General features: G+C 42.7%; 1 protein-coding gene across 9 annotated transcripts in view; it reads right to left on the bottom strand.

The window, feature by feature from the left end:
• Nucleotides 1-453: 453 nt before the first annotated feature.
• LOC133488463 (laminin subunit alpha-3-like) overlaps nt 454-15,677 on the bottom strand; it is a 60,914-nt gene continuing 45,690 nt past the window's right edge. For 8 of the 9 annotated variants that reach the window (XM_061796318.1, XM_061796319.1, XM_061796320.1 and 5 more), the window contains 28 exons: nt 14,845-15,041; nt 14,378-14,494; nt 13,450-13,604; nt 12,163-12,304; nt 11,525-11,624; nt 11,297-11,413; nt 11,039-11,209; nt 10,817-10,968; nt 10,543-10,737; nt 10,317-10,465; nt 9,504-9,666; nt 9,282-9,409; nt 8,795-8,936; nt 7,742-7,837; nt 7,509-7,666; nt 7,314-7,431; nt 7,029-7,169; nt 6,823-6,953; nt 6,233-6,367; nt 6,023-6,143; nt 3,885-4,018; nt 3,637-3,817; nt 3,367-3,525; nt 3,115-3,280; nt 2,793-2,947; nt 2,187-2,280; nt 1,983-2,102; nt 454-1,360 (listed from right to left, as the gene is read on the bottom strand). In XM_061796318.1, the coding sequence (XP_061652302.1) occupies nt 1,215-1,360; nt 1,983-2,102; nt 2,187-2,280; nt 2,793-2,947; nt 3,115-3,280; nt 3,367-3,525; nt 3,637-3,817; nt 3,885-4,018; nt 6,023-6,143; nt 6,233-6,367; nt 6,823-6,953; nt 7,029-7,169; nt 7,314-7,431; nt 7,509-7,666; nt 7,742-7,837; nt 8,795-8,936; nt 9,282-9,409; nt 9,504-9,666; nt 10,317-10,465; nt 10,543-10,737; nt 10,817-10,968; nt 11,039-11,209; nt 11,297-11,413; nt 11,525-11,624; nt 12,163-12,304; nt 13,450-13,604; nt 14,378-14,494; nt 14,845-15,041 (3,983 nt within the window). In that variant the 3' untranslated portion in view covers nt 454-1,214. Of the gene's footprint in view, nt 1,361-1,982; nt 2,103-2,186; nt 2,281-2,792; nt 2,948-3,114; nt 3,281-3,366; nt 3,526-3,636; nt 3,818-3,884; nt 4,019-5,199; nt 5,449-6,022; nt 6,144-6,232; nt 6,368-6,822; nt 6,954-7,028; nt 7,170-7,313; nt 7,432-7,508; nt 7,667-7,741; nt 7,838-8,794; nt 8,937-9,281; nt 9,410-9,503; nt 9,667-10,316; nt 10,466-10,542; nt 10,738-10,816; nt 10,969-11,038; nt 11,210-11,296; nt 11,414-11,524; nt 11,625-12,162; nt 12,305-13,449; nt 13,605-14,377; nt 14,495-14,844; nt 15,042-15,677 lie in introns of those variants that run through there. The other variant, XM_061796327.1, reaches the window with a different exon arrangement.

Raw genomic sequence — 15,677 nt, 5'->3', positions numbered from 1 at the left:
TGAAATCGTGCAACGTAGGTTACAGCGTTTCATTACGTTTTGTTAAAGTGATTTGCATCTTTAAAACAAAAATAGTGCAATTGAGTCTTTAATATTGAGTCATTAGAAATCCCCGATGTTGGAATTAACTTTAATGATTCTTTTTAAAATGTCCTACCGAATTATACACAACATGTAGTCAAAATACAAAAAAATTTATTGTGAAATTATTCAATTTGCCTTAATTGGTCGGAAATGGTTTAATTACGACAAATAATGAATATTTGTTCTCGATGCCATCGACATATAGCGATGGGCAGAACAATTAAATGCTCTTCCACGAGACGGCAGAATCGACCTGTGCATCCATTTTTGTTTGGTGGTGTGCGGTGAGATTTATTCTATTGTAAAATATGCCTTAGCTCAACAAATTCAAATAAGTATACTAAATAAACACACAAGAGCTTTCAGAAGTCTTTTGTAAAGACATTTTATTGGCAATATTACAAAATGGTTTACAATCCAGTGGTCACAAAACAGGAATGCAAGTTTTTTTATTTTTATTTTTATTATTATTTTTTTTTTTTTAATGAAAGATCCAATTGCGATGAATTTCTTTGATGCTTTTTTTTCTTCTTGTTGCACTCAGAGGTAAACATTGTCTGAATCATGCACCGATACTTTTTCCCGTGTACTGTTCCATTTTAGTCTTCAACTATATTGAACTCGTGCACGCTGTTGTCCCGTGTAAACCAAATTGAGGGGAGAGCCACTCGGAAGAATGCATGCATAAGGAATGCAAAAAACAATAATAATTGGAAAACGCAGTCTTAAACATGTGATTTTATGGCCTTTGTTGTAGGGGACTCAAATGGCATCATAGGGAATCAAACATGTCAAAAGGGGAAGAGAAGCGAGCGCCATCAACTGCAAAGTATTGTCACATAAATGTTTGAGCCCGACCATTGTTTATCTCCTTGTTCATGGAGTGTCTTCTTAAAGTGCTGTGTTATGTACTGTACACTGCAGCCTGAACTGACTAATCACATATTTAAAAAAAAGAAACCAACCATTGATGACTTGGTGCTGTACATGACTTCAAAATAAATACATCCATCCACACGCACACACACACACACACACACACATTCTCTGCCTTCTTGGTAACAGATTGCACATGGTTGTTTGGAGGTGGTCCCCAGTTTTAGCCAAAAGAAACAATGCAGTGATGCGCTTCAGCCTGGACATTCCTTGAGGTTGACGGGCCCGACCACCGAGGGCAACCTGGCGAACGAGACGGACTCGCCGTCGACCTTCATGTCCTGGACGCAGCCCACAAAGGACGACGTGACGGGTGGCGTCTGCAGCGACGACATCTCTTCTGCGGAGAGGTGACTATTTCAATTCATCACGCTCGCTTCAGACTATATGGACAAAAGCATTATCAATCAGTTGACCAAGCATTTCCTCTTTGTTTGGATTCTTCATTTCGATATTTCTTTTTCTAACACTACAGAAGCGTGAATGCATTCACTTGGATTAAAAAAATAATAATAATCCTGTTTTTCTGGGTAATTTTTTGGAGGGCTTTGTATTTTTGAATATTTTTTTCAGGTTTTCTGACTAATTATTATTCTCAGTTTTTCTGTAAAATTATCGGGACACGTCGAACTCCCGCGAGAACCTGACTCGTGACTCGTTGCGGACTGCGTAGTAAGCAACATGCTTACTTAGTTTGATCAAGTTTTATTTTGATATGGGTTAAAGACACTGGGAGATACTCCTGTCTTTGAGTCACACAGATGGTATTGTTATTAATCATTAGAAAAAAATAATTGTCAGAAAAACGGGGAAAAAATTACTCAGAAAAATAGTCATAAAACGGGGGGAAATTAGAGAGACCTTTATGCAAAGGCGCTTCATATCTTCTTCTACCCCACTTTCACGAAGGCAGGTGTCCTAATACTTTTGTCCACATAGTGTAGATGCATTTAAGAACCCACCGGGAACGCCCCCCACGTAAAGGGGATATTTGGTCAAAGTGGTGCTGGAAGACGGTGGGCCTATCTTGTATGTGTCCACTGCGTCCACATGCAGCTGCACAACATGCCTCCTCTTGATGACTGCAAGACATGTGCCGCGATATATACACATACATGTTTATTAGCAATCAATACAAGTACGCTATGCCGGCGAAGGCATTTTACCAGAAATTTTATGAAACGTTCCATCACAGAGTGTCGATTTGGGCAGCACAGATGCCATGAACTCTCCTTTGCCGTTGTTAACTCGTGCCACCACCTGCAAAAAAAAATGAATACAAAATATATATGGGGCCTGTTTTAAAGCAGTGCTTCGCAAGTCTCGTCAACGTGGTACTCCCATTTTCCAATCCACCCCGACAGGCCCCGCCTCTTAAAGGCACATGCATGTATCGAACACAGACACTTTTAAGTTCTAAATAATGTTGTTGTCTCACGAGGCTTTAGTGCAGCATTGCAGCCTTTTCACATCCTGGCACTTGCTTCCGAAAGCTCACGGCTCAATGCTGGAACATACATCAATTGAGAATAAAGAGTTTATGCTGAGTGAGCCTATGCTAAGGAAGTTAAGCGTCACCTTGTGTCCTATACTAGCAGTTACCCACGCGTCTTTGCATCATCGGGATTCAGATTAAGATTCGGATTTTGATTGATAGCACTGTACGGTAGAAGTACACTGTTGTAAAAGGAGTCGCCATGTTTGTTTTGTAAACATTTCCAGCGGATCTATTCTCCTACTTTACACAGACGGACGGACAGGCCTGGCCTCACCTCTCCTCTGAGCAGGTAAACGCTGACATAATGGCCCGTGCTCAGTCCTTGTCGAGTTCCGCGAGAATCGCCGACGTGCAGCAGGAGTCCAGTCGGCGTCCTCGGGCGAACGTTAAACAGCAGCTCGAAACTCGATCCCACGGCGAAGGAGTCATCTGGAACCCAAGAAAGAGTCATTATTTGACAATATGTATATATTCTTTGCTTTCATTCCTATTAATGAGTGTATGTAATGTTCAAAATTCGTATTGCAGCTGAGAGAGTGTTGGCAATGTTGTGGCTATATTAGGAAGGATCGCCACGAAAGAGTTTGTATGCTTACTGATGACGACGTGTGCGCCATGCCCTGAGAAGTAGGCCCCCCTCTGAGTGTGGCCCTCAAAACAGGGGCCCGCCCCGTGGTTTGTCGATGGATTCAGCATGGGCGCGCCGTTCATTTGAAAATGGCGCACACAGCCGGACACGCTTTGCTTTGGGAGGTTCTTGGACTGCAAGTGACAAAAAAGTCAAACTCAAAAGTAGAGTATTTGACAAGCAGTGTGTAAGATGTTGCGATCTTCACGTCGTCGTGTACCTTTAACTCTTTGTGGAGGTAGTGCGGCGCACTGCCCAAGAAGACTGGCGGCACGAAGTGCTTCATGGAGGCCACGTCGGCAGCACTCAGCTGACCGTCCTGTGCTCTGATCCCATCCACCACCAGGCGGAATTTCTTCTTCTCCAAACTGAACATCACCTGCGTGAAACATCAGCACCATGTACACCGTATACCCGAGAGAGATCCCTTGTGCAGTGGGGTGTCAGGTGTGTCTGAGTAACGGCGAGGCCATTTTGTGCGTCTACTCACCGAGTGCCACTTTCCATCGTTGTACTTCTCCCTGTTGAAGATCTCGCTATATTTGCCCACAGTCAGTCTGATCCTCCCTTTGGACATATACAAAGCCAGGTGAGCGTTCCCTCCTCTAGTTGCGGCAAAGAACAGCAGGCCCTCTGGGGATCGAGTCCGGATGTCCAGGGAGAAGTGCGGCCTAGGGGGGAAACGACGATCTAACTCCCAGAAGGTCTCATCTTACGTCTTTCGTGGAAGGGACTCACCTGGGCTGCAGCACCTGCAGCGGCAGGCCGTAGCTTAAGCGGCTCACGGGCCCCCCCATGTGATACGCGTTTGTCAAAAGGCCCGGTCGCACGCACGGAGACGCGCTGTCGTTGATCACGCGCACCGCCACGTCCTTGAACACAACACAAGCAGAAACACTCATATTGGAAACTGCCCCTTTAAGAAATCAACTAAAGGTGATGAATCGTGAGGCTCGGCCTCCAGGGATGTCCTCAATAAAGCGTGACCACCGCGGGGAGGGTCAAATTTAGTAGATATTTTCACACAACAAACGTTTCAAGTTGATGATGTGTCTTATCAACAGCTGATCTTCCGCGGCCACTCACATTTATCATAACGACGCTCTTGGTTGTTTGTCACATTTTTAGTTTGGGATGTAATGTACGGCAACGCGACAGCAATTCTTGTTGTGTGCTGTGAGCAGGGCCGCATGTCTGCACAAACTGAAATCTCGGGCCCCATGCGTGTGCAAGGGCCATCACATTACCACTCACATAAATATAGTTGCACTTAAGCGGTAGAAAACGGATGGATTGATGAAAGTTGAATGAAAATATACAGTACATACACACACACACACATATATATATATATATATATATATATTGACATATATTGATATTTCAAATGTTAGGCCCCATAGACAATATAGCCCAAAGGCTGTCAGGAATTTTATCCAGCTTTTGCTGTAATAAACACTATAAAGTAATTTATTTGTCATATTTTGTATGGGATGTGCAAAGCACATGATCGTAATAGAACATCATATAATATTTCAATCTTAAAAATCCCTTAAGAGTGTGAGCTCAGCGATGCTGATTATTGTTATTTGGAGATTGCGGCTCACGCTTCGCACCATTCCGGTCTGCGACGTTAATCCACCATTACGGATCATATCTGTGAAGTTTATGCAGTTCGATCCATGCGGGTCAGGAACACACAATGTAATTGGATCTCTTTATCCAGTTGGGATTGCAAAAGAGTGTCTAAACAAATATCTGACCATTCATAATAAAGCTGTTATATATTTCTACTTCATCAAAAAGGAAACATTTATAAATGTATTTATTATATATCATGCAGATTCTAAAAATATCACCACATACATAAAAAAAAAAAAACATTACAAATAAAAAATATGTTACATTGACAAAAAATGAGGGTGACGAGTTATGATGTGAAAAATCTGCGTGGATTTTTCAGATGTGAAAAATGATTTAAATGGACGATGTCGTGCATTGATGGAGTGCTTGTGTGTTACTGCTAAAATGGAAGAAAGAGACAATGAGATGATTTCAGTCAGGCTTGTTATTTATGAGTGGAATTTAAGCAAAGTCTTCCATAGAAACAGCTGAAGAGACAAAAACATGACGTTGAATATTTATTAAATTAGATATCTTTTAATTAGTTGTGAAGGTCCGTAGGCTCATGCAACGTGCTGGTTTTTTTTTTTTTTTTTGGGAATGAATGACACAGCAAAGAGAAGAGTGCTGCACAACGTTATGGTCAGCAGGTCTTTAGGCTCCTCCTTCTGCTTCATCTCTGGAAATCAGGCAGCAGAATCAAGTCAGTGAAACACATCAAGTCACACGTTTCTACAGAAGTGAGCACCAGGGATGGGCCCATTAGTGCGGACATTTTGTTCATCGCGTAGAACTTGATGGTAACGATGCTATGCGATGCAGTGGCAGCCCGCTCTATATCGCAGTTACCGCTCGCAGCGCCGCTATAGCGTCTTTTTGAATGGGGTTTTACAGTCGTATACTTGCTGATTGTGATGCCTGCGAATGTGGGAAAGGAGCGCCAACAGTCAGGGTGCACTTTTCAGATGTTTAATGAATACCGGGAGAACGAAAACCCTATACAGAGGACCGCCGCTATTTGCGGGGAAGGGGGACCGGGCCAGACCGTGAATAGCAAAAATCTCCGGAAAACCGATGCGAAAATCTTTTAATTTTGTCTTCTTTTTTTGTAAACCCAAACAGTTTTTGAATAAGCGGGAATAAACCGCCATTAAGCGATTTGAAAAAAAACATATATATATATATATATATATATATATATATAAGATGATAAAAATGGGTATGTGTGTACCCTGCTTAAATAAAACGCTCACCTTCTTGGGGACACGATTGATCATCTGTTGGACAAGACTGTCGGGGGCGCACACGTCCACCAGGACGTCTCCGGACGACTTGAAGTCAGTGAAGTCCTCAGGCTTGTACTGGTGGCCGGGCCTGCGAGCGGAACAACAAACACGCCGTTAAAAACACGTCCGCTCCGCTCCGCACGGCCTCGCCTCGCCTCGCCGGCCACACGCAATCACCGTCTGGTGTAGAGGTTGGAGATGCAGCCCTTGAACTTGTCTCGTCCCAGGATGACGGAGCCCCCCGAGTCCGGCACCGAGACGCTTCCGCTCTGCGCCACGCCGTTGTCGTCGTCATCGATGAGCATCTCCGTCCTGTGACGAACAATCGGCGCACGTTTTTAACCTGCGTTAGCTTGGATTTAGCATGTCAAAGCAGGATTCCGACTGATTTTGAATAATAAAACAACACAACAAGTCCAGGATTTTTAGCTGAACTCCTTTCAACACAACTAATCTACAGTATGTCAGGGCAAGGACACTTTTGGTTTGGACTCATACAAATAAGATGTTCAAGTTCTTTGGTTCCTCACTGGTTAGAAATTCTAACGGGTCTTACCCAAACTCGACTACAGTGCCCCCCCCCCCCCCCCCCGCCTAAGCGGGGACAAGCGTTGTATGTCGGGTGTGCTAGAAGAAGACGTCACGAGAGAGTCGTCGCCACGTGATCTTCAAACTTTCTATAATAATATGATTTGATTATGTTGTATTTTCACAATAAACTCCCGACTTGCCATGAATTAACATGTCCACGACGGCTTGTTTAATACCTGCCAGCTTGTCTAGACACAGTCAAATAATGCCAATGGCCATCGTTGTATTTCTTGTTCGACTTCCACATCTTGTTGTTAAAAGACACGACGGCGCTGCCATTCTCTAAAGCCAGATGAATCCCGTTAGCCTGGACGGACAAAAGAAGTCAAGCAACGGATCACGAATGAAAAAGTGACGTGACGGTTGGCTTTCAGGGACCGACCGCTTGTTTGGACCGCAGGAGGGTGCCCTCCTTCTCGGTGCTCTTGAAGCCCAGCGACACCGAGACGTCGTCGGCCAGGCTGAAGCCCGGAAGGTCCGCCGACAGGGAGCTTCCCGGACTGAACTCTGCTTTCCGAGAAGTCTGCACAACAACGCGCGCGATGATAAGCACGTATAATTCCCTTCAAGTCATTATACCATAAATGCTGCACGCATCCAATTTTGTTCCAGGCTTGCCGTCCCTTGTCTTAAGCGTTAAATAAAAGTACTCGGGATCCCGACTCACCAGGGAATCTTTAGGACAACCTTTGCTGATGCCCACTTTCTCGTCGATGAGTTTAAAGTTTTGGTTGAGCTTCACGTTGTTCAAGCATCCTTTCAAGCCTTGCATGGTGATGTTGTGCCTGCCAGCAGAGAGCCAAGTTAGTTTGACGCCAACCTCTCTCACGTGTAACGAGAAGGACAAATGAGATGCGCATACTTTTCCCTCATCTCGAGAGGCGCACCGCCAATATAATAGTCTGCAAAGTCGGCGTTGGTGAACTCGGCTTGGGCCGTGGCCACCTCTTTATTGGCTACGCGGACTGTAAACTTCCCTTTGTTGGTCAAAATGATGAGGATATCCACCCAGTCGCTTTTCTGAAAGACAAAAAAAAAAAAATGTGACTAACGGTTCGAATGGCCATGTCATCGAGTCGCTAATCTCCGACTTACCGGGAATGTTTTCAAGTTGTTGTTGACTGGTTCTTGCAGCAAGTTACTACGCAGGTGAACGACACCCTTCTCCACTGTCACTGTGAAGTAATTCTCCTTTGACAAGGAACAGACGAAAAGTGCAAGTGTCATTACAAAATTGGAGGACATTTTCTGTCGCCCCCATGAAGCTTCCAATAATCCATGCACAAAATACAGAAACATGCGCTTGCTACACAAATGATAAGTCTCCTGAGACAAAATGTAACTGGACCTGTAGTAGAAGAGATTATCATTTTAAAAACAAAATAGCTCTTTTTAAAATGGTCTTTTTCTCTTGATAAATATTAAAATATAACTGAAACAATAAGTTTGAAGTCATCTCTTTGGGGTATACTTGATTGTTGATGTCTTCCTTGTAATTGTTAAAACATTTTGTTTATAGTTTTCATAATGCCTCGAAGTCGTGGCTCGCAACATACGTGCAGCCCTGTTTCGAAAATCTTTTAAGGCATCTCGAGGGAGAGAAAAAAAAGGGAGCTACATGACTCAGCAGAAATGACCTGATGGACTGTGTCACTCAAACCAGTGCAACCCAGTTATCAGAAAAAGACATTCATATAAAAGTTTGTTCTTTTTTTTTATTATATAGCTAAGTTTGTTTTTGACCGCTAACACGGCTAGCATGTGCTTTTGAGAGTAAACTGTCACATTAACATTGATTTGCAACCCTGTTACTGTCATTAAAGTACTCTAATACCAAAATTAGTACAGTACAGTACTCAAATAAAATAGAACTTTCTTATTTAAGTCTATGTATTTGAATTGTAAAGGATTTATTCTGCAATTTGATTTTAGGTGCCTGACTCCTAAATATCTGTAACTAATATATGACCTGACAAATAAAATCTCTCATAAAAAGTGTAACTCAAATTACAGTATATGATGGTTTATTAACAGTTTATCTTGAAAATAGAACCAACAATTGTGAAAATAAATGGCCCATTTTCCCAAAGTATTGTCCTTCAATTCCGCAAAGGCGCGCATTTCGCAATCGTATCAAGAATAACTCACCTCGTTTCCGATGTACAAGAGCAGACCGTTCTCGGCGCGCGTCAAGACGGACATGCCGATGAGGAGGACGGAGGCTCTCTTGTCGATAATCACGCGGCCGTAGCCGGTGCCCTCCAAGTAAAAGCCCAATGGAGATACGTACCTGCATACAACAGAGCGCATCTAATGTTTTTCTTACCATCACCTGAAGACTCAAGTGGTTGCAGGCAAAAGCCCGTGAACAATAGCCCTGGAAATTGGTTTCGATCACAGTCAAATTTTGGGGATTTTGATTCGATTTTTTTTTGGGGGGGGGGAGCGGCATTACCGAAATGCGGCTACTCACTAATCCTGTTATGTTAACAATAATAATCAAACAAATATTTCTATATAATAATAATAATAAATGATTCTATATTCTACATGTCACGTCGTGAATAAATGATGACGGAATCAACAGCAGCAACAACTCAAATAAAATGAGCGCTTTGATGACAGCGTGACCAACCTCTTGCACGGCGTCTCCACGTTGATGTTGTGCTTGTGCTTGAAATTATACAGGCTGACGACCTTGTCATTAAAGTAGGCCATCTCGATGCAGCCTTTGTACATGGGATATTTGAGAGGCGTCGGCGGCTGGGGAGGAGCGACAAATGCAAAAAGAAAAAAGGACAACATTGCGGCTGAGGCCGACCTCGTTGGCACTTGTGTTGCGTTGCCGTGATCTCACAGTGAAGTTGGACGGGTAGCCTCCCACGTAGAACACCAAGTCATCTGGGGTGATGTCCAGAAGGTTTTTGATTTCGTCTCCTTGGTTGGCGGCCTTGACCGGAATCCCGGGAGTGTCTGACGTGAAGTCTTTGGTGAGGATCAACTCTGCGTCTTGATAAATTCTAAGTGGAATAAAAAAACACCCTCACTCAACACTCAAATAAAGTGGTAGAATAAAAGGTTGCCATGGAATCACCATTCTAAGCATGATTTGAGTATGCCACGTTTTTCATAGGCAAAAACTATATTTCCCAATGAATTTTGCGAGCACCATTTTGTGATGCCTGCCACCGTCTCCGCCTCTCAGACGTTGTGTTGTGTTGAATCAACATTCTAAGTATGACTGGAGTCCGACATTTTTTATCATTTGAATAGTGGTACAAATACATTTCCCAAATAAACGATGTTTCGCAACAAGTGGAAGAAGCACTGCTGTGATGCCTGCCTCCTCTCCCTGCCCGTTCTCAGCATTGTGAGGCAGCAGAGATTGCTGTGGAATCAGCATGCCAATTGCGATTGTCACATTTTTCGTTTTGGTGCCCCGCAATTAATTTTGCCAAGTGACAAGTGCTCTGGTGAGATTCTGCCATGTCTCCCTGTCCCTTCTCTGCTGTGTGGGGCAGCATACTGTAAGTTGCAGTATTCTAAGCATGAGTTTTTCAATCTTTTTATTTGGACATTTTTTTTCCCCCAATAAATCCCACCAAAGAACAAGCAGCTGTGCAAATGAATTTTTTTGTCTGTACTGTTGTCGGAGGGGTCAACACTTTACCTGTGTAGGTCGACCTTATCAAACTTGGCTGGCTCGGATGGAGATGTGGTGATGGAGTCCGTTTTCATCAGGTGCACCAATCCGTTCAGCTTGTAGGCGCCGTACAGCACGTTGTTCCTCAGGACCATGCCGATGTAGTTCTTGGAGGGCTGGAGAAAGGCCGTTCGTTAATGACTTAGAATCTCCGCCTCCCCCGTACACACACAAAGGTAGTTGTTGAACGTACATCCTTGTTGCCGAGGTACAGCACAAACATGTCTCCTTTGTCCGCCGCCTGCTTGCGTCTGCGTCTTCCATCCCCCCTGCCCTCGGGCCTCTGCAGGGACAAAGACAAGTCTGTGTAGGCCTTCAGCTCCTCCAGGTTCTTGGGCGGATGCAACTGCACGTGGCTGTCGCCTGTGAACTTCATCGGGATGGAAATCTGGAGGAAAACATGGAAAACGGTTAGGAGAAAACATAGAGCAGTGCATCATATTTTGAAAGAGAGGGGCGTCAGTCACCCTGTTGGCCGCGTCGCGGGCTTGGTTAATCAGCTCTTTGAGTTTCTTGACGTTCTCTGTGATGTTTTTCAGCGGCGTAAACTGCGAGGTCAAGTTCTCCACCTCCGAGATCTTGTCGCTCAGTGACGGGATGGTTTTCAACAAGTTCTTCACTGAAAACCGTGGACAAAATGTTAAAAATATGACAAAGGCTACTGTCCAATTCTTCTACAGTCTTTTCACCTGTTTGGTCCACGTCGTCCAGTACGCCGCCGAGGTTGGAATCCCCGGGGGTGACGCTGATCTTGTCCAATTCCTTCCTCATGGCGTTGAGCTTGTCCAAGGTGTCGCTAGCCGAGTCATTAGCGGAAGCGGCCTTCCTCTTGGCCTCGTCAATCATATCCGCAATGTCATCTGACGGGGAGAAAGCCACCAAAATACTTTAGGTTCCTGCAGACTCCAACGTCACACCGGCAGCTCGCAACGGACGTCATTCAGCACCTCTTCGAATGTCGTCCAGCTGCTTTTGCGTGTCGAGGAGCTTGGACTGAAGATCATTCTTTTTCCTGTCTGCATTCTCCAAGCGCCTCTTTATTTCCGGAATTTCGTTGGCAGCATCTGGGCAAAGAAGAAGAAGAAGAAGAAAAAGAAGAAGAAGAAGAAGAAGAAGAAAAAGAAGTAAGTGTGTGCTTGTCTTATTGAGAGAAAGTGAAAAGAAGAGGTGATTACCCTCCAGGACACTCTGTGCCTCTTTTGCACTCTGAACCAGTTCAGCGCCATTCTCATTCAGGTCTTTTGCTCTTTTGGCCAGTTTTTGTTTTTTCACATTCTAAAAAAAAAACAAAAACATGTATGATACATATTACATGCAATGCATTTGTTTCTGATTATGCAAACAGAATGAAAGCATGATTTTGAATTTTCATATGATTTATTCTTTCCATTTTCAATTGGCAATTGAAAAATGAAAACGTGACGGATTATTTTGTTTTTTAAAAAACACACAAAAAAAGAAAAAAATGTACAGATTTTTCATAATTGAATTTTAAACTTGAATGAAAATAATACAAAATTAAAAAATGGTTCACAGGAAAGAGTTTGATTAAAAAAAGAAAAATGTGGCTAGCATATCTTTACAAATGCTCGTTTCCAAACGTCCTGGTCACATGGACCCGAACAATTAAATATTAAATTTAACTCAGTCCTGTATTTTTTATCTGAGCACAAAATAAAATTATGGAAACTTAAAAATGAAAAATATGGCATTTTTTCTTTTTTTTGTGTTAGATTAAAAAAACAAATAAAATAATCAATTGCCAACTGAAAATGGAAAGAACGAATAATGCATTTGTTAGTCAGTGACTTACGTTCAAGGCTTTGTCGGCGGCTTCTTTCGCTTGGTTAGCGGCGAGCTCGGCGGCTTTAATGGCGTCTGTGATGTTCTTGTAGGCATCGATGGCGTCATTGGCGTTACGCACCTCGGGGCGTTCACTCGCGCTCTTCACGGCGCTGCAAAGACAGAAGCGCTCTTAGCGCGATGCTGTGCGCTTCTACGCCACTGCAAACTACAATCGCAATCATAAACCTCAATATACCTCTATGGCAGTATAATTTGATAATTACTAATCTGATCATTTTAGCATGAATTATCTCTGCCAGGGAGGCTGTGCTTCCATTGCCACCTGTTTGTTTGTTTTTGAACCGGTCAATGTAAAAGTGACTACACCGATTTCAATCAATATTTGCAAGGGGGGGTGCATGGGGAATGCTACAATTTGGTACAAATTTGTACCACTAAATAAAGAAATAATAAATAATGACTCATTTTGTGGTCAATTAAACCAAAACAAATTACACACAAATAAATACATTTTGAAAAATTATTATGTAACCAAAAATTCAAAAAACTAAAAGTTGACATAATACATACATGAATTAAAAATATATTCAAAATAAGGCAAAAAATAATAATATTTAAAAAAGTCCTACTCGGCAGTAATTGGCACTACACTGTGACCTTTGACACATCGGTGAATCATTATGTGTGTCAGAAAGAAAGATCTTTGTTCACAATTATCTGTCATTGTGTGAATTGAAATTTTATATATCAAAAGTAGCAGTCGTATTGGTATCGGTGAGTATTTAGGAGTGAATACTTGTACTGGTATCAGTCCGAAAACAAGTGGTATTGAACACCCTTACTATGAACCCATAGAAATGTACGATCCCCAAATATGATTGCATAGTTACAACAAATTAACAGATAACTCGTTTTGAAATAAGAAGTCAGTAACAAATATTTGATACATTTTCAGTAATGCTTTTTTCCATTTATTTAAAAAAAAAAATGAAATGAAATTATGCGGCGGGCCGGATCTGGCCCCTGGACCATGAGTTTGACACCTGTGGTTTAGTTCATTGGGGTTATATCTTTTCTAGTGTTGGTTAAAAAAAGAAATAAATAAATAAATAAATATATATATATATATATATATATATATATATATATATTTAATTCAATGTCTTGGTTTGGGTCAAGGGTCATTCGGTCATTAGACGGAGGTACAAGTAGTTGCGTTGGGTGCTATTTGTCTGAGCAAGAGTGCCCAACATTGCGTCCTGTGAGCGACTCATTGCACGTGTCATGAACCTACTCCTCCAGTTCCTTAGACAGCTTCTTGATATTTTTCGCGTGATCCTCGGCAGCCTGCACGACGTCCTCCTTGGCAGCCGCTTTGGAGAGCTCGTTGACCTTCTTCATCAAGTCAGTCTTGCCGCCATCCAGCTGAGCCGCCAACTTTTCGTACGCCTGCCGAAGGCAAAGGAGGCAAACGATATTTGAAGCATTCCAGTGACCTCACCTGAGCAACAATGAAGAGACGCGCCGATCTTTATCTGCGGGGACTGCGTGTTGGGACCTGACATTTATCATAAGTTAGCAATAATATTCCCAAATTCTTCGTGCCATTTGAGTCCTCAGGGTGAACTCAGAGTTCAGTATGAACATCATATTCGTGCTTGCGGAGGTTGCACAATCTCCAGGCTAAACCGGTGTACGCACATACCGAGAATCGGGCTGAATTTGAGCTTTTTTTTCTTCCCTATTATCGGATGTCTCCAAAAGATTATCTTGAGTGATTATCCGGTGGTATCGGGGGTGAGTGAAGACGGATTTTTCCTAAATGGACCCGCTCGCGAAAAAATATCGTAAATGTTCAATATCAATGTGCATGGAACGGAACCACAGCCAATTGGATGAGCTGAAGCTCACAAATAAGGAAGCAACTGATTGTGTGTTGACTGTTTGCAAAATGTGTCTCACAAGCGTAGCTGTTTCTTATTCCACTACAAGTCCTCTTATCTTCTTTGTATTGTTGGTTAATCTGGATGCCCTACGCATTTTGGGGGCGGAGACTCGCGATTGTCAATGTGTGGTGTACTGTGCTGTTCATCTTAAGGAAACCACACACTATAAGAGCAGTAAGAACACCCATGACGATTTCTTATCTTCGTCATGTTTGGGGTTTCTCATAATTTACAAATCGATATGTGTGCAGTTTGCACAACGCGCTTCACACTCACCGTTTTGTTGTTGGAAAGCACTTTGACCAAATCTTCTATTTTCTTCAGTTCATCTGCCGCCATTGCCACCTGGTCCTTGACGGTCTTACGTTCTTTCTTTAGGTTGTTGATGCGAAGCTGTGGGAAACATGTCACTTTAGTACAAGACATTATCACTTCAGTGCACCTGCAAAGGTTGTGAAAAGAATTACATCAGATAGATATGAAATTCACTGCCAGCCCTCCCAGTTAACATGGATATTTGACTTCTAAAGCCGTCAATGGCAGTGAATGTGTTAACTGAACAATATGGTTATTGTTGTTTGATTACATTTCTAGGGTCCAAACACATTATTCATATTACAACGCTCTGTGTCTGCTTTTGGGTCTGACCAGTCACATATCCATAGCATTATTATTATTATTCAAAGTTTGGAGACAGATTCTCTTGCTGTTGAATGGAGAAGTGTCTCCAAGCGTTTGCTTACCTGCAGGTCGGGAATAGCCTGAGCGTTGAGTCCGTTCTGGGCGCTGGCTTTCTTCACCAGCTCCGTGGCGTCCTTCAGAGACTTGTCCAGCTCCTTCAGCTTGGCGTCGTAGTCGTTCAGCTGCGCTTTCAACCTCCCCGCTGAGCCCTCGTTTTGGTCCAACTGCTTACTCACGTTGTTCTTAATGTAGTCCAGGACTGGACAGGAGAGCAGAATACGGCCGAGCAGGTTAGACACTTATGAACTTGATTAACGATCAAACACTTCACTAATCAATCCTGCGCTTCCACGCGACTGGTGTGGAAGAATCTGAGGGCGCTCAGATGACACATTTGACCTCTGACAAAGACTGTGGGTTGTTTCGACTTCCACCACCAACATTCTATGCCGTGTTTTTATTTTTGTTTCCATTTAGAGTACTTTAAGAATTAATATTACTGTTATTATTAGTTACAACATTAGTAAAAACAAGAAAGTAAATAATAAATAAACAGCAAGAATCCATTGTTTAATGAATGAAACTAACATTTTTGTAATGTTTATGATCTATTCAGCAAAAAGGCATGATTTAATGTTTCATTTCTAATCAAATAAAATTCTATTTCACAAAAAAACAGTCAATCACTAAATATCTAAATTATTCATCCATTCATTGATGTTCCATTCGCGCTTCTCCTCACGCGGGTCGCGGGCATGCTGGGCATCCCGCCTGGCTCTGGGCGAGAGGCGGGGTACACCCTGAACTGGTCGCCAGCCAATTGCAGGGCATGTATACATTCTTATTATTGTTATGATTTTTATTATGAGTGTTTTAGCAGTACAGTAATTCCCTC

The sequence above is a fragment of the Phyllopteryx taeniolatus genome, chromosome 14, assembly GCF_024500385.1.
Source record: "Phyllopteryx taeniolatus isolate TA_2022b chromosome 14, UOR_Ptae_1.2, whole genome shotgun sequence".
NCBI lineage: Eukaryota > Metazoa > Chordata > Actinopteri > Syngnathiformes > Syngnathidae > Phyllopteryx > Phyllopteryx taeniolatus.
This window is presented reverse-complemented; position numbering and strand designations above follow the sequence as displayed.